The sequence below is a fragment of the Aspergillus heteromorphus genome (assembly GCF_003184545.1).
Source record: "Aspergillus heteromorphus CBS 117.55 chromosome Unknown BO70scaffold_9, whole genome shotgun sequence".
NCBI lineage: Eukaryota > Fungi > Ascomycota > Eurotiomycetes > Eurotiales > Aspergillaceae > Aspergillus > Aspergillus heteromorphus.
Genome location: NW_020290414.1, coordinates 301768 through 322697, shown reverse-complemented (window position 1 = coordinate 322697; position 20930 = coordinate 301768). Strand labels below are relative to the sequence as shown.

The following is a 20930-nucleotide window of genomic DNA, read 5'->3' as shown; positions in this document are numbered from 1 at the left end:
TAAGAGACAGCTCTGGAATATCTTTTCGCATTGACTGTGCATGTTGTAAATATGTTTACAGATTGTATATTTTGGCTTTGAGAAGTGGATACCCGTGACGGACGTTTCCAAAAACTCTTACCCACCACCCTGTAATATATAATCCTGGAAGTCCCCCATTAACGGCTCCAAATATATCAAAGACAAAAAATAAATAAAGAAAGTATAAAATGATCCAAAACACGCACTTCCAAGTGTAAATAATGTATACAACGCCAAGCCAACCCAATCAGCACATGATCTTATCAGACCCGCCGCCGATAACCACCAAATTTCTCTCCGCCTCGAATCTCTCCATCCATCATCCATCACCTCCACTACAACCACCACACCGTCCTCTACCTCTCACCTCCCTCACCAACACCACAATACTACAACAACAACAACCACAAAAATGCCCCCCAAACCCTCTACCACCACCACCCCCTCCCAGCCACACATCGCCCAAACCCTCCTCACGCGCGCGCACTCCCCCACCACCGCAACCACGCTCTTCACCGAACGCGTCGTCCAAAAACCCCTCTACATCCGACCCACCTCGCCCACACCCTCCGACAACCGCTCCCGCCGCCGCCTCCACCGCCTCCGCAAACACCAATACTTCCTGCGCAAGCAGAAGCCCCAGCCGCTGTCTGCGCGCGAGAAGCGCGTCTCGGGTCTCCATGCTCTTCCCCCGGCGGAAACGAAGTATGAGGTCTTTCAGGAGCTGAATCGCTTGTGGGTGGCGTATATGCAGGGGGTGTTGGATTTGGGGGGGAGAAGGGGAGGGGTGCGGGTGCGGGTGCGAGTGGGAAGGGGAATGGGAATGGGGCTGGGGCAGGAAAGGGAGGCCCGTTGGTGACGGCCACGGCGCAGGGGAGTAAACTCGTCAGTGCGGATTTTCATGGTGCGGAGGTGGAGGTTGTGAGGAGTCGGTGTGCGGGGAGGGTTGGGGTTAGGGGGATTGTGGTTAGGGATACGAAGTTTGCGTTTGTGCTGGTTAAGAGGGGGGGTGGGGTTGTTAGTGAGTTTTTTCTCTTCTTTGCTTTCTTTCTTTCTTCCTTCTGTCTTTTTTGGGTTGTTGTTTTGGAGGGTCCTGTTCTGGATGGTCCTGTTTTGGATGGTCCTGTTTTGATGGGTGAAATTGAGATGGAGATTGAGATAGTATGCTGACTCGTTCCAGCCATCCCGAAAGAACAGACCATCTTCCGGTTCTACGTGCCTGTGCCGTTGCCCGTTCCTGAGACGGAGACAGAGACGAAAGAGCAAAAAGGAAAAGGGAAGGACGAAGCAGCACCGGCTACCGAAACAGACAACGCCCCGAAAAGACCCCAGCAGCTCGTCTTCGAACTCCACGGAAGCCAGTTCCAGAATCGCCCCGTCGACCGAGCGAACAAGAAATTCAAGTGGCGCAATGTCGATTATATCTGAACGTGGGGGTGCTGGTTACGGATTATCGATTATCGATTTCGATTTTGAACCAGCGGGATTGTGGGGATTGGCGCGGATATCGTGCAGAGGCTGAGGGTCTAGGCTACTGGTCTGTCATGTCTCTGTTAGAAGAATGACTGGGCTTGGGACATGATCCGTGACTTTGCGATGAGACTACTGCTGCACTTGTGCGCATGAACTGGTCTCGTGAATACAGAGGTCAAGGGTATATCCGTATCCGGACAGACCATCTATACTGGGCCAATTCCCTGGATCATAACGCGATTGTCAGTTGTCAGTCTCGATCGCCCTCTTCTCCGTCTCAGACTAAGTAACTACTCGAGATGAGAGAGCGATTCTCCCGCTACGCGAGCAATCTTCCCGATCAGTGATATTCGGCGCACGAAAGGAATACTCGCTCCGGGTTGAACAGATAACTAGCTGGATAGCCATGCGCGGTCTGGAACAGCCTAGAAGCTGCCTACCTACCTACCTACCTAACTATTCTGGGCAGGCTATGTCCCATCAGAAGCACCGCAGAGCTAGTCTACAACAATACCCAAGATGCAGAATACGGGAAGTGTATGATATGAAACCAAATGAATTTCAGTGTTTATGATTTGTGTGTCTGGTCTCTGTTTGATTTCTCTGGTTTTCCGCTAGTGAGACCTAGATGTGAGTGGGTTGGCATGTCCCTGATGACTGCGAACCAGAGTGTAGTAGACCCTGGATTGCCGGATGGGTGGCTGGGGAGCTTGCTGATTGGAGATGGTCTAGATCTATCTGCACAGTCGTGGTATATCCAGGCCCTGTGCATCTCGCATCTCTCATCTCTGCTGGACTGGATGTACTCAACCCAACCCAGCTGCAGTGCGCGACGCTCTCTCAGCGCAGCTTGACTGCATTGCATGTCTGCCGTAGAAGCAGAAGCAGAGGCGGAAGCAGGAAGCAGGAAGCAGGAAGCAGGAATCTGATGCAGCAGCAGCAGCAGCAGCCACACCCAGCATCCATCCCACCCATCCGGCATCTGTTTCCCCCATCGATGCCTTCAACCGATAGATATATAGATACCTCAATGGATAGATGCTCCTCTCCTGATGATGAATATCCATAATCACCACTCACTCACTCACTCACATCCCGGCCCACTCAATACTAAACACCCTCACACTATCCTCATCCACCCCCTCATCCACCCTCGCCCCCCAACCAGAAACCCCTTCTTAACACCCGTCCCCAGTCTCCCCCCAGCAATTATATCCATCAGATCCAGCTCCTCGTCCCACTCCGCAGAGACGCCCAGGAAATGCGAATGGAAGCGCAGGGGATCCCCCGGGTAGGCGAGATACTGGCACCCGAAGCGCAGCCCGGGAGAGAGGTAGTAGCCGTCGGCGTGGAGGTGGGCGAAGAGCGGGTAGGAGGATGGCACGGCGGGACGGGGGAGATGTTCCGATGCGGATGGGGTGTATGGGAGAGGTGGGTGGGAGGTGGCGGGGGTGACGCCCATGGATGTGCCGTATGGGGCTGTTGTGGTGGTGGTGGTGGTTTGGGTACGTGGGTGTTGGGTTGGAGCATGGTCCGCGAAGAGATCGACGATCGGGTCGTCTTCTTTTTCTTGTTCTTTGCTGGGATTATCCGCGACAACAGGCTGCGACTGCTGCGACTGCTGCTGCTGTTCAGCCGCTTTGGCAGCCTTCCTGGCCTTCTTTTCTTCTAGTTTCTTCAAGGCCTTCTCGCGCTGCTCGTCCTTCCGGCTGGTCTGCACGCGCATGGCGTGCTCGCCCTGGGACTCTAGCTCACGCAGATACTTCCGCCGGTCGTCCTCCATGAGGGCTCGCATTCCGTCCTTCTGGACTTTTACCTCGTCTACAATGCACGCTACACCTTTGTCCACGAGCAGCCGGGCCTCCTCGGGCATCAGCTTCAGTGGCAGTCCCAGGAAGACATTCTGCTGAGGGATTTGGGGCAATGTGCCGCTTAACACGCCGCATATGTGATGCTCGCGTCTCAGATACGTGACCGCTTCAATGGAGAAGAGAAAGTAGCTACCCGCGATATACGAGATCGGAATGGGAAGGGAGGGGTCGTCCATTTTAGAACAACGTTAAGGGGAAGGAAGGAAAGTCAAGTTATGAATGACGAAGAGAGAGGAAGAGAGAGCTGCTGCAACTGAGGGAACGTTAGCGTTCGGCCTGCAAAAGAGGTGGGATGACATGAATGATATTCAAGATGGCAAATCATTTTCGTTACATTTCTCAGTCACATGTGCTCGTTTTTTGAGATTATTTGAGCTTCAGGGGATTGACAGATTATAGTATTTGTATAATCATGCAAGCGGGGCGGTGGATGCGAGGGAATGGAGGGATGCTTACCATCAATACAACTGAGCAGCAGCGAGTGATCGACTCTTGACATAAAAGAGTGATGCTGGGATTGCTCTGCAACCACGAGGCGAGAGTAAAGAGAAGGAAAAAAATCATCGGTGGGGTCGCAGCTTTAAAGCTCGCCGGAATGCCGCTTGCCGGATTGGGCTAGCGGGTGTGAGCTTAGTCATGCAGCACGGGCCAAGTGATGCGTGACCTTCGCAGCTGTACAGCTGGAACTGTCAACAGCGTGATTATCTTTGTTGCGTGAGCCGAACTGCTGGTCCTGATCGAGATGAATTTCCTGTTGTTACTATTTCTGGTGTTCTTTGCACCCCTGCTGCTATTCCTAGGTACGCTGCTTATCCGCTGACATGACAGCCGCTGACTCGCGAAGCCTGGCTGGGTCTCTCATCCTGCCTGGGGGATCGCCTGCGGGCCTACTTCTCGGCGTCTTCAGCTGGTCCGGGCATGGACTCGTATGGACGAGACTATTTCCGAGGAATGGGCAACACCGGGTCTGCCATGTCCGAACAGATCGAGCTGGAGAATATGCTGGACGACTTGGACTCGGATCATGAGGAATGATCGTGGTTCTGCTCGTTCGACCACTGCACCGCTTCAGAACTCCAGCTCCGCCTTCTTCGGCATTCCACCCGACGCCGCCGCCTCCTGTCCTTCCTTGTCTCCTTCGGCCGGCGGCAAGCTGAAAGGCTTGATCTCGAACTTCCTGCGGCTCAGCGTAAAGGCCCAGTCCTGTCCGACGTTCTGATCGCTGCCACCGCCTCTTTCATGCAGCACGGGCAGTCGATGCACCTTGAGCATTCCTTGCGGGGGCTCCTCCTGAGACGTGGCGGCGCCGGAAGACCCGAGGGCGTCGGATGAGTGGGGGAAGGGGCATAGCTCGATGACTCCGTCACTGAGTATCTCCATCCACCGCACAAGTCCTGCGGAGCGGGGAAAGAGGGACAACGGGATCGTGATCATCGTTGTGATGCGGGCCCCGGAAGTGGTCATCAAGGCCCTCAGGGAGTGCAGAAAAGGGAGAAGGTTGTCGGGTTGGCTGGTCTCGGGCGGATATATCGCGGGGTTCAGTAAGGAGGGGATGACGACGCGGTGGACTGTGCTTGGTGGACATGATGCAATGGCGGCTTGGAGACGCTTGAGGGTGGACGTGAGCAGAGGCTCGTTCGATGGTGTGAGGGGTATATAGTTCAGGTTGGTGATGGAGGGATGGGTGAGACGTTTTGTGAGGTCAAACGCATGGCAGAAAGCTGGCCGTTTATCCACGCTGGGGTCTGCGGCAGCTTGACTCTGGTCCCCTGCTGCTACAGGCGCTGCATCTGTCAATACCTGCACAGTCTTAACTGATAAGGGCCCTTACCTCTTGACCCTGCAATTCCCGCACCGAACTCGCCCAGACGCTCGTATCGCCAAGCGATCTTCATGCGCTCGCCCTTCCGTTTATCCTGCTTGTCGTCCACCGCATCCGCAGGACCGAGCAGACCTGGGAGACTCCGGCCCCATTGTTCGGGCATTCCAACCACATGCACCTTCTGATCCTGCACAACCCCCTCCGCTGCGTAGTATCGAAGCAATGCGCCCGCGAAATCCGTAGTGCCATTCTCCTCCACCAGCAGCAACTTCCCGATAGGAAGACCCCCGTGCCCAGCTAGAAGGTTGTCCAGCGACGGGGTGCCCGTCGAAGTAGTCGGTCGGCCATCGTCGGGGGAGGGGCGAACTCCGGGGACCGATTCTGGCGCCGCAGAGACCGGCGCTGGCTGTGAGGTGCCATTCACAGCCGCGGTGCGATCGACACCCGTCGACAGGCCAATATTCCGCTTGCGAAACGACATTGTGTGCCGAGGGACGAAGTGATTGAGGTCGTTGTCGTTGTCGTTGTCGGTGTCGGGGGCTGGAACACTTTTGAAGATTTGCTGCGGGGCAGCTTCGGAAGAGACTAAAAGCGGCGGCGCGCTAAAAGTCGAGCAAAAAAGCTGTCTGTCCGCTCTCGCCTTCCCTTCCTGGCGCTACCTTCTTGACTTCGCCCGCGTACCTCCTCCGTCTCTCGTCGCATCGACCGACCTCAATCACCCACCGGTTTCTTCCCACGTCTACACCCGCATCGCCCACCATGTCCGACCCGCTCCTCTTCGAAGACACCTTCACGATCACCACGATCAACTCGCAGAAATACGACCGCGTGTCTCGTCTCAGCTGCAACTCCACCGACAACTTCACCCACTTCACCCTCGATGTGAACTCCGAGCTGTACCCTTGCGCCGTCGGCGAATCCGTCTCCATGGCCCTTGCGTCCACCCTGTCGCTGGATGGCAAGGACGAGTCCGGGAACAAAGGCTGGAGGGACGTCGGCATGGGCGAGCAGACTCTGGCCAACGACTACGACTACGTCTGCCACGGAAAGGTTTACCGCTTCGAGGAGGGCTCGACCCAGGGGAACATGTAAGCTTGCTTGCTGATTTGCCACGGCTGTGTCTGTGTCTGTGTCTACATTTACTAATAATCATTCGGTCAGGGCCGTCTTCATCTCCTTCGGTGGTCTGCTGCTCTACCTTGAGGGTCCCTACAAGAAGTTGGCGCCTCTCAGAATCGACTACGTGTACCTGCTGCTGAAGAAATAGAGGCGTCTCTATTATTCTATTCTATGGAAGGTTCCGGGACGACAGGTCCCGGAGAGGAGATCAGCAAAGGAACAAAGAAAGAAAGAAAGAAAGAAAGAAAGGAAAAAGTGGATTTGCATAGGACGGGGGAGTTTCGAATTGCAGCGCCGGCGTTTGATTGGTGATTTCTGGGTATATCAGATAGAATACATCAAAATATTGACTTCCCGATATTTCAACCCCATCATCACCTACAAACACGCAGCCACATCGCACAAGTGACGCGTTGGAAACTCCAACCGACGATGCACGCGCGCCAGAATAGTGGAATAATCCGGCTCATTCTCCGCCGTCAGAATGCCATGCCGGATAAAGAAATCCAGCAAAACGACGGAGCAGTTCGGCTTGAACTCGCCATTGGCCAGCGCAGCCTTGCACTCGTCGATCGAGAAGAGATTAAACTCCTGTACTTCCGAGTCACACGGCTTGGGGATCGTCTCCGCGTCCAGCGGGATATCGAACACGTATTCCACCTCCGGCTGCACGAGGTCCGTTTCCCCCCCAGCCGCGGAATCCCGCACGTAGACATACGACACGCAGCCTACGGGGACGGCGTTCGCCCGCACGATCGCCTCCGGCAGCGACGCCTCCTCCATCGCTTCGCGCACCAGACACTCGAAGGGCATTTCTCCCGTGCTCATCCCCCCCGCGACGGAGTTATCTAGCATCCCCGGCCACGTCTGCTTCGTCTGCGACCGTCGCGGAACCCAGATTCGTAGCTCCCCGTTCGCGTCTTTGGTGTACGCTGTCGCATGGACCCCGTACGAGACGATGCCGAACAGCGGGCTCGCGGCGCGTTCCATCTCCAGGAGGAATTCGCCCCCCGGGCCGTAGACGGGGTAGAGCTCGTTGCGCCATCCCCTGAGGACCGAGAAGGTGTCCTGCTGGACGGCGAGCTCGAGCGCCTTGGCGATGACGGCGCTGCGTTGCGCGGGTGTCGCGGTGGGAGAGGTGAGCATCGTCAAGGTGCGGTTTTTGTAGTCGACGAACCAGTCGTTGGCCGGGAAGTTGAATCGCAACACCACCGCGTCCAGCATGTGGCCGAGGACTGCATTGCATCCGTTTACCTTGAACTCCCAGTAGTTCTCCAGGTGGGCTTTGTAGGAGGCGGGGTTGTCATCGGGGTAGGGGAATCTGGGGTGGGGGGTTAGCGGGGAAGGGAGAGGGGAAGGGGAGGGGAGGGGAGTGGTTACCTGTCGCATTCATCGACGAGCTGGATGTTGGACTTGCTCATGGTGTCGGTGGTGGAAGAGTGTCGCTCTATCACAACCGGAATGTCTATCTTGGGAAATCTGCCAGGGGAGGCGGAGCTGGATCTGGTCGCTGATTGGTCGATCGGCGCGGTATTCGGCGATATCTCAGATGTATCTGGAGGGTTCGTCACACTGCTGGTTGGAGTTCCTTCGGTGGGTGGGGTTGCTGCTGGGTTTATATACTATTATCTATCCATGGAGTGAGTGCAGTGAATGCTAGATGGGCCACCTCCCTGGTTAGTCGTGTCTCCAAGAAATCTTCTGTGGAGGACTTCGATGTCAGTTGACATGCTCCGTACCAAGACGGGAAATATGAGGAAAGCTTCGCGAAGCCTTAGGCGAATACTGCCAGGCTGCCTCGGTAGTAGATCCTAGGACGGTGTAAGCCTGTAAGGGCATGTAGGACTAGCAATGTAGGGTCCATGTAGGCAAAATGATGTCTGCACGTGTACTACTGTTAGTGCTGGTAAGCATTGTCATTCCTCAATCCCGTAAGGACCAAAAGACTGCCTATTCGCAGTAAGCTAGGATATGAAGCATGGAGGGATGAGATTGATTGATAGTAAGAGGTAGTTGTTGCGGATAGTACGGTGTAGTGACTACTAATATGTAGGAGGGAAAGGAGGTGTTTCCCCAACCGGCAGGTGCATAGCGACCAGACATCCCTCGTAATGTAATCAAGGCAACAACCCTCACCGCCCTGGCAGTATACAGCCCTTATCGATAAGGGCAATTTCGTCACAGATTTCCAGGCAGTCAGGCAAGTTCCTTCTCGGCGCTTCCATCGTGGAACGCGCCAGGAATTTCTCCAGAGCTTCTCTCCCCACTCGGAGCTCTACTCTCCTCCTCATCATCATCGTCATCCTGACTATGCATTCTCACCCTCTCCCGGTTCTCTAGCCAGTCTACATCCACCTTAATTTTATCATTACTAGATACCCGTCCTCCCAATAGAATACCACCACCGCCACCACTACCGCCGCCTGTACCCTGTCCCACCTACAGTGCATACCGTCACCCCCCTCTCCCCCCACCATGTTCTCCGTCATCATCCCCGGCCAACCGTGCCTCACCAACCTCGCGCAAGTCGAGGCGACCAAATTCGCAATCACATTCCCACTAGTCCCCTTCAACGAAGTGGTTGTCTTCTTCCGCCCGGACGCCGCCACCCCTCTCCCCCCCTCCACCGTCGCCGCCGTCTACATCCAATTCCCCGAGCCGAACCCCAACCCCGCCGCCGCGCCCCAATTCCACCTCCTCGGCGCCCTCCGCAACGACAAACAATCCGCCATCTTCAAGCTCCCCCCCAACATCCCCGCCCTGCAGAACGTCAATGCCCTGATGGGCGCCGCGGAAGTCGTCCTGGGCATCTCCGTCGAGCCCGAACAGGTGCTGGGCCCGCAACTGGAGGCGCTCGAGGCCGAGCAGGGGTCGTCCATGGTTGTGCGTCAGCAGAAGGAGATCACCACCAAGGTCCTGGCGCAGAGGATTATTGGGAATGCGTTCAACTTTTTGGCCAGCTTTGCGGAGTCGGATCCCAGGAGTCGTGGACAGGAGGTCGTTTCGTTGAAGTCGTTTCGTGATTGGTGGACCAAGTTTGAGAGGAAGGTCGATATGGATCCGACGTTTTTGGAGAGGGAGGATCCGTCGGCTTCGGGTAGGTCTTTGGTCTTTTGGTTGTGGGGTGAGCTTGTATATGGTGTGTGTGGGTGCGTGTGGGTTTGTAGAGGGAATAGATGCGCATGGCAGGGGTTTTGCTTTTGGGCTTTGAGCGTTTGGGGTTGGTTTGTGTTTGTGTTTATGTGTTTGTGTTTGTTCGTTGCTGCGATCATGGATTGTATACTATGTTTCGGGTTCCTTATACCATACCACCCACCCACACCACCATCACGGTCGTGGAATCTTCCCATCGGAGATTCTGTCTATTTGCGTCAACGTCGTGGAATCATATTTCCGGTTGTGGAGATCTATCTGTATCTGCGTCTATATAAACCGCTCGTCTATAATAGCAAGTCATCGGGGAGAAGGTATACCAGCCTTCCTTCCCAGCCGTAAGCTCTACCTGTATAGCTAGCACTTCTACTCAAGAAGCATCTTCAAGAAAGCTCCCGCAATCGCGACACCGTCATGTTCGATGCCCGCCCGGGACATGGCGTCTTCGGACTGTTCCTTGTTGAACAGCCCCGTCGCAGTGCGCAGCGTGATCAGCTCCGTCATGATATCTTCCCGGAACTCCGGGTGGCCCTGGACCGTGATCAATTTCCCGGGGATGTACATGCCCTGCACGGCGCATTTGGGTGACGCCCCGAGAGAGATCACCTCCGACGGGTAGCCGTAGGCGATGTCTTGGTGCATTTGGTGGATGCGCTGGCGGTAGTCCTGTTAGCGGGAGAAAGAAAGAAAGGAAGGAAGAGGAAGCGCAATTGGCGAGAGATGTTCAGCGGCGCAAGATTGAAGTGGATGTGGTGAATAGAGGGGATGTGCTGCGGGGGGGAGGGGTTCTTACGAGTTTATCCCTTCCGAACAGCTCCTTCCCAGCCTGCGACAAATCCACCTCACATACTGCCAGCTCCCACCCCGCCGTGTTCCGCCCGACCTTGACGTTCAGCGCACGGGCCAGAATCTGATGTCCGAAGCAGATGCCGAAGATCTTCACGCGCTTGTCCTGCATGGCTTGCTTAGTGTATTCGATCAATTTCAGGATCCACGGGTGGTCCTCGAACGAATCGTGTTCTGGGTTGGGTGCTGGTTAGCATACCGAGTACAAAAAATAGAGTATGTATGGTGTGAATGAGTCACACGTCGCGCCCCAAGCCTTGCAGTATGCAGACGATGCAATGTACATCATGCACATTTGCGCATTTTCACAGGAGATGGATGATGTTTGATATGTATCATTAATGTTAGGATGAGGGATGAATGAATGACTCACTTGAACCAGTCAGAACCAGCGCGTCTACGTCCTCCAGCTTCGGGTACTCCTGGGCCGTCACCACGTCCCATCCACTGATGTCCATGCCCGTCTCTGGATCTAGCTTTTCGGGCTGCCCGAGCGCTGCGGCGCTTTCGCGGAGCAGCAGCGAGAAGACCCCGTGGTAGCCTTTGTACTTCAGATTTACCTTTTCGACGGGCGTGTCGCATTCGAGGATGGCGATACGGAGTGGGGGGCCCATTGTGGTGGTTGTGGCTGGGGTTGTGGTGTGGTGGGCGGGGTTGTTTGGTGATGTGATTCGAAGAGGCTGCAGGCGGGAGGTAGAGAATGAGGGATTTGGACACGGACAACCTCCTACAGGATGGGGATGATACCTTGGTAAGCGGGATGGAATGGCTGCTGCAATGGTTGATGGTGGCGTGGGAAAGGCTTATCGGACACGCCTGCGCTATCAGGCCGCCACCGCCTTGCCTCAAGGGTTGGGTTCGGCTTTGCTTCCGATCCGATACCGCGGGGGTCCATGCCTCGGGTCTCGTGCCTCGTGCTTCATTCGTAGCGTACATAGCATTTAGATACGTGACGAAGAAATGGCAATTCTTATAGGATAACGGACAGCTCGAGCAGATCCTTCAAGCCGTGATCAGGCGTCCCGTATGCGGGGAAGATGTCATATCATGACCACCGGATGGCACTTGCTCCCACGACTGCCAGGGATTGGCTGACCAGCTGGCAGCGGCTGCTCAGGATCGAGTCACAATGGATAGATATGTCGCATTTGCGATGCAGCGGCCATTGGACCGTGCACGCCGGTGAGATGCTGTAGGACGCGTCGTGCGACCTCAGTGGTGTAACTATACGTACACTGCAGGTTACATGCATGCTCTGACTCGGTTCTCAGCAGTACTGCGGGATTCCATGGTCTCTTTCCTCTACCATGATCGGGCTCTCAGCCTCAAGGGTTTTCTGCTGTCATGGTTTCTCCTGTTAGTCTTTCTGCTGTCTGGTCTGGACCCTGATATCTGCTCGGTGAAGAAGAGTGTCATAACTATTGACAGTCACGCAATCACTTGGCGTCGGCAGAGAGAAGCGATGAAGCGATCGATGCCTTCAAGTTACTGCTCGGTATTCGGCATTCGGTATTGCAGTATTGATGCCTGACCGGCCAGCAGCGAATCAGCGTCCGCGGGTGCACGTGAGGGCGTGGGAATGGAGTCAAAGCCGCCCAAACCCAAGGCTCAGCGCGATTCTCCATCTACTCCGGACTCCGTCTCTACAAGGGCGCATCCTGGCCAGATGCACAACCTGCAAAGAGAGGTTGATTGTTTCAACATGCGGCGCGCTGATAACCAGCCCGTCTGCACCCCATGGATGCAACCAGAGGAGGGGAGCCGGTCACAATTTCAGGTGTTCCTGCTCGATCCACCAACCGAGACAGCCGTCGCATCCGGTGGAGTCCCCCTCCCCTTGGAGGCGAGGACTCGAGTCATCCATAGTTCCGCGCGGGATGGATCCGACTTGCATCGTGCATCCTTAGTGCCGCGCAGAGAAATCCCTCTATAAAATTTGTCTCAACCGGTGATTCAAGGGGATCTCACCTCGTGCGTCAGGCTGATCTCCCAGGCATTTCTCCCCTCTTTTTTTCCTGCTGCCTGCTCTCAGCCCAGGAACTCATTAACTCCCCTCTGTGCCTTTGAAGCTTGAAAAAAGAAGACCCTGCCTAGAGAGGCTTGTTTCATAGCGTTACGCCAATTACTGGCTCTTACACCGCACCCAGGGATTATGACTGTTTCCAACGCAGCTGATGGAAATCCCTCGTTTCCCAGTGCTACGGAATCAACACCACTCCTGAACGGACCGTCCCAGCCTTCATATACCAGCGAAGACGACACCGTTGTAGATAAGAATGTCGACCCAAGCCTGTCGTCGACTGCTTTCGCCCCCGAGGAGGACCCTGCCTTGCTGAGTCTCTCCAGAGTCACTTCGATCCCCCAGGGTATTGACGTCGAACCCAACCTCGAACAGCTGCCCTCCGCCACCACGAGCCATAAGCAAGACCCCAGAGATGCGGAAGATGTCGCCCCCAATGACCCTATCGGCTATGCCTCCCGCTTTATCAATGTCTCGCCCATGAGGTTCTGGCTTATCTTCACTGGTATTCTAATGGGTTACGTGATTGGGTTCTTCGACGCGACCTTGATGGCATCCAGTCACCCCGTCATTACCTCCTACTTCCACGCCTCAAACTCCGCGTCGTGGCTGTCGACTGCCTTCCTGTTGACATCCACCGCTTTTCTCCCGCTGTTCGGACGCATATCCGACACGTTCGGAAGACGACCCGTTTATCTTTTTGCGATCGCGGTCTTCTTCATCACTACCGCGTGGTGTGCTGCCGCCCAGAGTATGGTCAGCTTCATCGCCGCTCGCGCCTTCTGTGGCATGGGAGCCGGCGGTGTCTTCTCCATGGGCATGATTCTCTCCAGCGACCTCGTGCGCCTCGAGTATCGCGGTGTCTATCAGTCCTACATCAATCTCTGCTTAGGCGCTGGGGGCTGCCTCGGGCTGGCGCTTGGCGGGTTCCTGTGCGACCGAGTAGGGTGGAGAGGTGCGTTCCTCGTGCAACTACCCTTCATCTTCGTTTACTTCCTAGTAGCGGTCTGGACGACCCCGGCCGATCTGGGGAGAAAGAGAGCGAGAGCAGACCAAATGACTCTATCCAAGCTGATCTCGAGCATTGACCTCGTTGGTTCGATTATCCTTGTCGTGACTGTGACTGCGTTGATAATGGGGCTCAATCTGGGCGGCAACGTGTTTAGCTGGTCCCACCCGATCGTCATTGCGTCCTTGGTCTCCTTTTTCATCTTCGCAGTGCTCTTCGTTCGGTATGAGCGCACTGTGGAGCGCGGTGTCATGCCACTTTCGCTGTTGACACAGCAGCCTCGCGCGGGTCTCATCTTTGGAAACTTCTTTGGCGCCATCTCAATCAACACCATGATCTTTAATGCCCCCCTCTATTTCCAGGCCGTCAAATTAGCCAGTCCAACTGACTCTGGTCTCAAGCTGATCAGTTCGACGCTCGCGGTGACCACCTCTAGTGTTGCGATCGGCTTCCTCATGACTTGGACGAAGCAGCTCAAGCCCGGAATCGTGGTCGGAGCCGTCTTTCTGCTCTTGGGAGGCTGTACCGCTGCATCGATGGGCGTGGACACGCCTGATTGGATTGCGATGGTTTGCATCTCTCTGTCCAGTTTGGGCCAGGGCTGTGGCTTCCCTTCCATCATGGTGTCGGTTCTTGCTACTTCTGAACAGGACGACCAAGCGGTGGCCACTACCACTCTGGGCATGTGGAGAAACCTGGGCTCGGTGATGGGCGTGGCGACGAGCAGCTGGATCTTCCAGAACACTCTGCTCTACCGACTCGAAGACATGGTCACGGGACCCAACAAGGAGGACGTCATTCTCCTTGTCCGTAAATCGGTCCAAGCGATCGCAAACCTGGACCCGATGCACCAGCAGCAAGGTAGGCTTTATTTCTTGCGATGGTAGATATTATGCTAACGGATCATGTAGTAATTGGAGCCTATGCTGCGGCTCTCCGCGTGACCTTCCTCTCTGCTGCCGTCTGGGGTGGTATCATGCTCATTCTGCTCCTCCGCGTCCGAGTTCCCAAACTGGGGAGCAAGGCAGAGTGAAGTTACTGATATACTACAGTGATGATTGACTCGAATAGAAACGGCTGTGATATAGACATTTGGATAAATTGTTACGGCTCATGGCTTGAATGGTTACAACCCCATGCATTATGACTGATGGCTATAAAAGTTAGTGATATAGACCTAAATTTAGGTCCCGATTCGAAATGTTGCATAGGCAACGACCGGGGTTGGATGAGAATCGCCTATGCGATGTGGAGGACAAAAGGCTGGTGCCATCAAAATTAGATAGGATAGCTAGTGCTAGTACAAATTGCATATCTGGACCTGGGATCTCTATTCCCGCGTGACTTGTGTGGATTAGCAATGGAAGCCGACCAATCTCCGGCCAGGCGATGTCGGTGTCGGTGTCAGATTGCGCTAGGCCATTCGGGGACTAGCCCCATCCGGAGTCATGATTCCCCGCGGATCTTTTGAGGCCGCCCGTCGTCTCTCTCTCTCTTCTTTGTCCAGCCCGGCAATCTGCAGCATGGTTGTAGCGATCTACTGTCCTTGAGTGTGCGTGTTACTTAGTCTGGTCTATCGGAGTCGGTGTTCTTTCGTCCGCTGTGGCCTACCCTCTTGCAGAGGCTAACCAGATCCTTGCGCAGATTGGCGATCGTGAAACCGTTGCCAGCAACCGGTGCCTATACATTCTTTGTCGGTGTCACATCAACTCCCTATCTCGGACACATCCTCGTCCGATATTCGCTCGCCATACATCCCCCGACATCTATGTGAACGGGGTGCGTGGCATACGCAGCCTTACGGCGCCATCGATTACGCGGGTTGGCAGAATGCTCGGGAGGTCTAGTCTTGGGGGCTGAATCCGGGGATTGCTGGTTACCATATTTTTGGAAAGAAAGTGGAAGGGTGCTCTCATGGTTAAGAGCTTACTTCCGAAACCCCCGATAAACAACATCCTGATATGGCTTCAGCCGTCAGCGACCATGTCTCTGCGCCGTCGGACCTGGACCTGTCGCTCGACCTCACAATTTCAGGACAGATCGTCGATATACTTGATCTCGAATTAGAAGAAAACAGCCCCGCTGTCGCCAGCGAAATCAATGCCCTGGGGACGAGTCCGTCCGATGAGGGCGGCGTTTCAACCCCGAATAGCACCCTGGATGCGCCAGGTACAGGTACATCGGGCGTCAAGCGGAAGAAGAAGGTCGTCATCACGAAGCCCCGGCGCGTTCGGACGGGCTGTCTCACGTGCCGGGAACGGCATCTGAAATGCGACGAGGCTTTGCATCGATGCCAGAACTGTCGGAAGTCGGGGAGAGTGTGCCGGCGCGGAGTTCGCTTGAATTTCATAGACATCCAGACGGCGACGCCTCCACACTGCGTAGTTCGTATTTCGGCAAATGGGGTGACGTTCCGGGATGAGTCGCGGTTGATCGCGTCCGAGTATGTTGGTGGCATGGAGAGGTATCCTGTCGCGGCGGAATCGGCGTTGGATACGGACAACTCGTCGGGGTCTTCTTTAGCACCCAACCCTAATGCACACAAGGCCTCGTTCATGCAGGGATTCGGGGCCCCGCAGCCTGGAAGCTTGGGTGCGTTTGATGGCTTTTCGCATCCGACTCATAACCACTCGTTTGCCGATCCGACGACGTCGTTCGCGCCGTTTCGCTCGACTAAACAGGGCCATATCAATGCCATTAACCATACGTGTCTGAACAATCCGGAGGAAGTTTACCTGCTGCAGGTTTTCGTTGAAGAGGTTGGCCTGTGGATGGATTCGATGGATGCGGTAAAACACGTGAGTCCTACCCCTGCAATGTGGCTTGTCTGCTAGCTTACCTCGGCAGTTCACGCATATCCTCCCGTTTCATGCGCTAGAGGAGCCCATGCTCCTGAAGGCGCTTCTGGCGTGTGGCGCGCGGCATCTGTTCCATGTGGATGCGTCTTATGGCGAAGAGAGGGCAGCGGATCTCCACAACGTCGCCTCCCAATACCTTCTTCACTCGCTGCAAGACCCCGATCGTGACTCCGCTCTCTGCGCGACAACCGCCATTCTCCTCAACATATACGAGTTGATGTCCGGACGACCAATCCAGGGCATGAGCCACATCGCCGGCGCACGGGCATTGATCAAGGAGTGTCACTGGAACGCGAAAACGCCCGGACTCGGTGGCGCTTGTTTCTGGCTGAACGTAAGCATGGAACTACTAAGCTGTCTGAATTTCAACTGGACACTATCCTGGGACCCAAACACCTGGGGCGTCGAGCTGGATTTGAACCAAGCGCAACCCAGCGTCGCCGGCAATGAAGAGGCCTGGACGCACCGGATGGTCTTCATCTGCGCGAAGATCGCAAATTTCCGGTCCCTGGGCCAGCCCCCGTCGCTGGAGAGCTCGGCCACGGACATGCGCATCAGCCAGCGCTATCAGGAATGGTGCACCTACAATGACTGGTGCGATCAGTGGGCGAGAGCCGTGCCGCGCTCCATGATGCCGCTCGGCTATCTGCATTCCTGGCAGACGAATTCGAAGTCTGTTTTCCCGCAGATATGGTGAGTATTGCTGTTGTTCTAGCAGTCGCACAGTTGTTAAATGTTAGCAGGCTTATCAAGCGCTCCACCATCGTCGCCCAACTCCTCTACCACACCGCGCGAATCCTCCTCACGAAAACGAACCCCGTCGAATCCGAATTCAGCACAGAGATGCAAACTATCCAGCAGAGCCACGCGCGAGATATCTGCGGCATCGTCGCCCACTCGCGGGATCGGTACCTCCCCCCTTCTCTCCCTCCCCTCTCCCCTTCCCTCAAACTAACCCCCAATCAAACCCCGCTCCATCAAAGCCAAGCCATGTTAATATTGATACTAACAATAATAAACAGCGGCGTCGCCAGCCTCTCCATCCGCTTTCTCGCCATCGCCGCCGAATGCCTCACCACGCGCGAAGCCCAACAAGAAGCCTTCGACATCCTCGAATCCATCATAAAACAAACCGGCTGGAAATCCGAGCACGTGAAAAAGGAACTCCAGGACGCGTGGGGCTGGACCGACTCCCACGGTCCCCCGATCCCCATGTCTGATGATATCCTGGCCCTCTTCAATAGTGACCATGACCATGACCCTGACCATCCGCTGGATCCGGTCCCCCGGCCACATAAGATGGTGGTACCGTCGGGTGGTGTTGTTAATCCGGTTATGGCCACCGCGGACTTTTCGATGGAGGATCGGCCGTATAGGGATTATTATGTTGCGCCGGCACCGGCGCAGGCGCAGAGGGTGGTGGGGTTTGAGTTTGGTGGAGGTGGGAGTGGGAGTGGGGGCTTCTAGGTGTGCATTGTTGGTGTTTGGACTTTCGGGAGAGGAGGTTTGTTGGTTGTGTTCTGTAGTTTTGATGTTTTTGGATTGTTGTTTTAGATAGATACCACTAGAGTTGTGCTTTTGGCCTTGCTTAGGCATGGATTTTGGATGTATGTGTGTATGCGTGTATAAATTGGATTGACTACTTACTATACATGGGTGATCTTTATGTTCAAGATAAGTATCCAGTTGACTATTTATTAGAGATAAATCATAGGGTGGAATGATGGCGCTGTTGAATAAATTCGATGCTCATTGACAGGCAGCGGGCGGGAGAGCCCGTCGCGTCGGTCTGGTTTCTTCTGGGGTAGATCGTCTCTTTACGACTTACTTCTTCCAACCACCCTCCAGTTGGGCCACGACTCAGAGTATGGAGTACCTAGCATCAACCAGAACCCAGGACATTTCTAGCTGGGGCGTTGTCGAGATACCTTTTACCTGGTTTCGGGGGTATGGTTCATTCTGTTTTCTGACTCCTACTACTTAGGTACTACTACTCGGGTAGGTAGGCTGGTAGGTGGCGCCTGCCTCGAGGCCACTGGCTCCTCGATGCTACTGAGTTCTCTGTTTGCTATCCACCCTCTCTTTTAGTCTTCATATAGGCTCGAGATAGCTTCTCCGTCGATCGCTCGTCCTTGTCACTGAAAAGACACCTCGATATAGATATCAGTTCCTACGATTCTCTATCCGGGTAAGTCTACGGGGATCTTTTGGGCCGCGCTAGACGGGAAATATCGATTGGCTAACACAGTGGAGCTCTCCTGCATGTTAGGACCTGGAGATCCAATGATGATCTTTCACGTCAGTGCCCGATTCAGGGGAGGTTCAGCGGAGCTGAACTTTGGCTTGGTGGGGGCCTGGGTTGGGCTGAACGATGGGCGATATACAAACTGCGGAGGTTGCCCAGCTTGAGCGCGAGTCTTGCGCTTCGTCAAGTTATCGATTTATTTGTCTTTAAGCTTCACTTCTCCAAATTTTTGTGCTTCAAGAGGCCGACACTTTCTCCGAGGAAGCTTTTCGGGAAAGTTGAAGGGGAGGAAGGGTCGTCAGAAAGAGAAGGCTGATGGCAGTGGCAGCTCCAGTGCCCGGAACCAGATGGCTCTGGCTGCTCCCCAGGTGCCTGTCTTGAAGAATGAAAACGTGGATTACTCGACTAGTTCCAACGCAGAAGACGATGGTCTGGGAGCCAAAGTCAACGGGCCAGATGGAACCGACATACCCAGTGGTCATGCTGAGAGACCAAGTAAGTTTTGATTCTTTGGATGAAGGTTCTTCCTGTTGACATGCTTTCTAGTTGATAGAAGCGGAACGACTACAGATCTCCCTGACGACGCGAAGTCGACTCTAACGCCGACATCAATTCACAACGCTCTGTGGGAAAAGGCTTATGAAAACCTGAAGAAGGATAGCAAGACGGCGGAGTATATGAATGAATACGAAGATATAGATTCGAGGGACTTCTTGGAAGAGAGCATCGACGATACAACCTCCTCTCGACAAGCAAACGGAAGACTGCCAGGTGACAAGCGACTGCGATCCATCATCGAGAAGGGCCTGCATAAGGTCGAAACAAAGAAACGCGCAAGCGAAAGGTTTAGTAACGTCTCCAACATCATACAGCATCTCAAGGCCTTCGTTGATATCCCTTTGACAAATATTCCACAGACTGCGCTACCTTGGGCTGTGGTTTCTTCGACTTTGGAAGTAAGAAGACTTGATGTTCTTGGAAAGAGCCTGATGCTGATTGTGATCTGTGCTTCTGTAGATTTTGATCCAGGCTGGTGAATTAATCGATACCTTTTATGCTAGGCCTGCGTCGTGGATCGCACACCAACGGGCGTGTAGATACCGTGATCCGATACACCGTCATGGACTTTCATCTGGGACAATTACGGAGACTCCTGGAATTTACGATGGAATGTTTTACAGAGTGGGAACCAAATGTTGTATCTGATATGGACTCAACTCGAGGTAGGCTTGATGGCTTACGGAGGGCAATTCAAGACCTCATCGCCCAGGCATGAATCATGTTCTTCACGTGCCGAAGCACGGGCATCATGCCGCACATGTATATTCGTAGAATATCTAGCAAGCGAACAACCACTATGCACACAGGCTTTGGTCGGATTGATGCACATATGGAAATCAAGAAGGAGAGAGAAAACAAAGCAAAGGCATGACCTATCAACAACGATGCTGCACTCTGCCCCCCATTGCCTCCACCAATCGCACCATCTTGGCCGTGAAATGTCGATCTCTCGGCACAATATGTCCCCCTTCATGGATGGAGGGCTTCTGGCCAGGCACCTACACCATGGTCGCGGGGATCATCTGGCAACTGTTCTCGACCTGCGTGTTCACCACCATGCTCGAGTACGTTATCTACCGTTCGATGCGCCAGATCGTCAGGAACCCGCCCCTGCGCAAGATCACCTCCGCCCTGATGATCGCGTGCACTTGCATGGTCGCCAGGGGCATCTATCGCAGCATGGAGCTGATGAATGGCTGGGAGGGGTATCTGTTCACCCATGAGATATATGCCGTCATCCTCGATGCCCTGGTTATGTTCATTGCGAGCTTGACCTTGGCGATTTGGAATCCGGCAAAGTTGATCCAGGAGGCGAGGGAGTATGGGGGCGTGGAGTTGGTGGAGCTGAGAGGGGAGGAGAGGGATTCCAAGAAGGGGAGTGGCGAGTATAGACCTGTGGAAGAGGAGCCGGAGGCTGCTCTAGTGGAGTAGTTTGGTCCAGTCCTTTGCGAATGACGTGGATATAAGGGGTGAATGAGGCTAAACTGTCCGATTTAGTGGTAGATAGATGGTTGGTGATACTAGATGCAGGTGCTTGATGGGGGGGAGAAGGGGAGTAGATCGGTCTTTATCGTTACTGCCTACAGTTGTATATCGCCGGGGGCATATCCAGCTAATGGGCTTTGATACAGAAAGGCAAAATGTAAGATTACTTGAATGTCTGATTCGGAAAACGATAATCGTTCTTGGTGTTTTTATACAGTAGTAACGCAACGCCCACAGGGGAAGCCTTCTGTCCACACATGTTTTCATATTTGTTGAAAACTGCCAGGTTTGTCAGTTCCATGTTCTTTTTACGGCCTTGATTGGAACAGGCCTTGTGGTCGAATTTAAATCATGATCTCATTTTTCGTGATGCACAATGTCTCAGCGGTTGGATGTCTTGCGATACACACAATAGATACAGATATATAAGTAGCTTTACCCAGCCGT

At 54.4% G+C, this 20930-nt stretch overlaps 12 protein-coding genes across 12 annotated transcripts; 8 read left to right on the top strand and 4 right to left on the bottom strand.

Moving 5' to 3' along the window:
- Positions 1–351: 351 nt before the first annotated feature.
- BO70DRAFT_424024 (RNase P/RNase MRP complex subunit) lies at positions 352–1796 on the top strand. The gene is made up of 3 exons (XM_025547602.1): positions 352–808; positions 865–1042; positions 1202–1796. The coding sequence occupies exons 1-3, from the start codon at positions 434–436 to the stop codon at positions 1447–1449; spliced, it is 801 nt and encodes a 266-aa protein (XP_025400194.1). The 5' UTR covers positions 352–433; the 3' UTR covers positions 1450–1796.
- An 818-nt stretch (positions 1797–2614) lies between these two features.
- On the bottom strand, positions 2615–3897 carry BO70DRAFT_428450 (tRNA splicing endonuclease subunit SEN34; the record flags this gene model as incomplete). The annotated part of the gene is made up of 1 exon (XM_025547975.1): positions 2615–3897. Exon 1 carries the CDS (start codon positions 3539–3541, stop codon positions 2615–2617), a length of 927 nt encoding a protein of 308 aa, XP_025400193.1. The 5' UTR covers positions 3542–3897.
- Positions 3898–4091: 194 nt separating this feature from the next.
- Positions 4092–5824, bottom strand: BO70DRAFT_229294 (elongator complex protein 4). Its single transcript, XM_025538777.1, has 2 exons — positions 5197–5824; positions 4092–5149 (listed from the first exon to the last, which is right to left on the bottom strand). The coding sequence occupies exons 1-2, from the start codon at positions 5666–5668 to the stop codon at positions 4434–4436; spliced, it is 1188 nt and encodes a 395-aa protein (XP_025400191.1). The 5' UTR covers positions 5669–5824; the 3' UTR covers positions 4092–4433.
- Positions 4108–4400, top strand: BO70DRAFT_395533 (uncharacterized protein; the record flags this gene model as incomplete). The annotated part of the gene is made up of 2 exons (XM_025546546.1): positions 4108–4165; positions 4210–4400. The coding sequence occupies 2 exons, from the start codon at positions 4108–4110 to the stop codon at positions 4398–4400; spliced, it is 249 nt and encodes an 82-aa protein (XP_025400192.1).
- Position 5825: 1 nt separating the features above from the next.
- On the top strand, positions 5826–6569 carry BO70DRAFT_229267 (DNA-directed RNA polymerase core subunit RPB8). The gene is made up of 2 exons (XM_025538776.1): positions 5826–6275; positions 6349–6569. Exons 1-2 carry the CDS (start codon positions 5947–5949, stop codon positions 6452–6454), a joined length of 435 nt encoding a protein of 144 aa, XP_025400190.1. The 5' UTR covers positions 5826–5946; the 3' UTR covers positions 6455–6569.
- On the bottom strand, positions 6482–7965 carry BO70DRAFT_229253 (thiamine pyrophosphokinase-related protein). Its single transcript, XM_025538775.1, has 2 exons — positions 7687–7965; positions 6482–7627 (listed from the first exon to the last, which is right to left on the bottom strand). Exons 1-2 carry the CDS (start codon positions 7725–7727, stop codon positions 6685–6687), a joined length of 984 nt encoding a protein of 327 aa, XP_025400189.1. The 5' UTR covers positions 7728–7965; the 3' UTR covers positions 6482–6684.
- An 816-nt stretch (positions 7966–8781) lies between these two features.
- Positions 8782–9792, top strand: BO70DRAFT_428446 (OPI10 family protein; the record flags this gene model as incomplete). The annotated part of the gene is made up of 2 exons (XM_025547974.1): positions 8782–9403; positions 9474–9792. The coding sequence occupies 2 exons, from the start codon at positions 8782–8784 to the stop codon at positions 9515–9517; spliced, it is 666 nt and encodes a 221-aa protein (XP_025400188.1). The 3' UTR covers positions 9518–9792.
- Positions 9672–11126, bottom strand: BO70DRAFT_361238 (type 1 glutamine amidotransferase). Its single transcript, XM_025542999.1, has 3 exons — positions 10679–11126; positions 10253–10479; positions 9672–10113 (listed from the first exon to the last, which is right to left on the bottom strand). Exons 1-3 carry the CDS (start codon positions 10917–10919, stop codon positions 9826–9828), a joined length of 756 nt encoding a protein of 251 aa, XP_025400187.1. The 5' UTR covers positions 10920–11126; the 3' UTR covers positions 9672–9825.
- Positions 11127–12457: 1331 nt separating this feature from the next.
- Positions 12458–14367, top strand: BO70DRAFT_370411 (putative MFS multidrug transporter; the record flags this gene model as incomplete). Its single annotated transcript, XM_025544735.1, has 2 exons — positions 12458–14195; positions 14246–14367. 2 exons carry the CDS (start codon positions 12458–12460, stop codon positions 14365–14367), a joined length of 1860 nt encoding a protein of 619 aa, XP_025400186.1.
- Positions 14368–14848: 481 nt separating this feature from the next.
- On the top strand, positions 14849–17659 carry BO70DRAFT_334780 (Zn(II)2Cys6 transcription factor; the record flags this gene model as incomplete). Its single annotated transcript, XM_025541033.1, has 5 exons — positions 14849–14886; positions 14979–16132; positions 16182–16885; positions 16936–17100; positions 17215–17659. The coding sequence occupies exons 2-5, from the start codon at positions 15296–15298 to the stop codon at positions 17657–17659; spliced, it is 2151 nt and encodes a 716-aa protein (XP_025400185.1). The 5' UTR covers positions 14849–14886; positions 14979–15295.
- A 971-nt stretch (positions 17660–18630) lies between these two features.
- BO70DRAFT_428442 (uncharacterized protein) lies at positions 18631–19703 on the top strand. The gene is made up of 3 exons (XM_025547973.1): positions 18631–18932; positions 18984–19393; positions 19455–19703. The coding sequence occupies exons 1-3, from the start codon at positions 18785–18787 to the stop codon at positions 19641–19643; spliced, it is 747 nt and encodes a 248-aa protein (XP_025400184.1). The 5' UTR covers positions 18631–18784; the 3' UTR covers positions 19644–19703.
- A 270-nt stretch (positions 19704–19973) lies between these two features.
- Positions 19974–20429, top strand: BO70DRAFT_290038 (uncharacterized protein; the record flags this gene model as incomplete). Its single annotated transcript, XM_025539333.1, has 1 exon — positions 19974–20429. The coding sequence occupies one exon, from the start codon at positions 19974–19976 to the stop codon at positions 20427–20429; it is 456 nt and encodes a 151-aa protein (XP_025400183.1).
- Between the last annotated feature and the right edge of the window lie 501 nt (positions 20430–20930).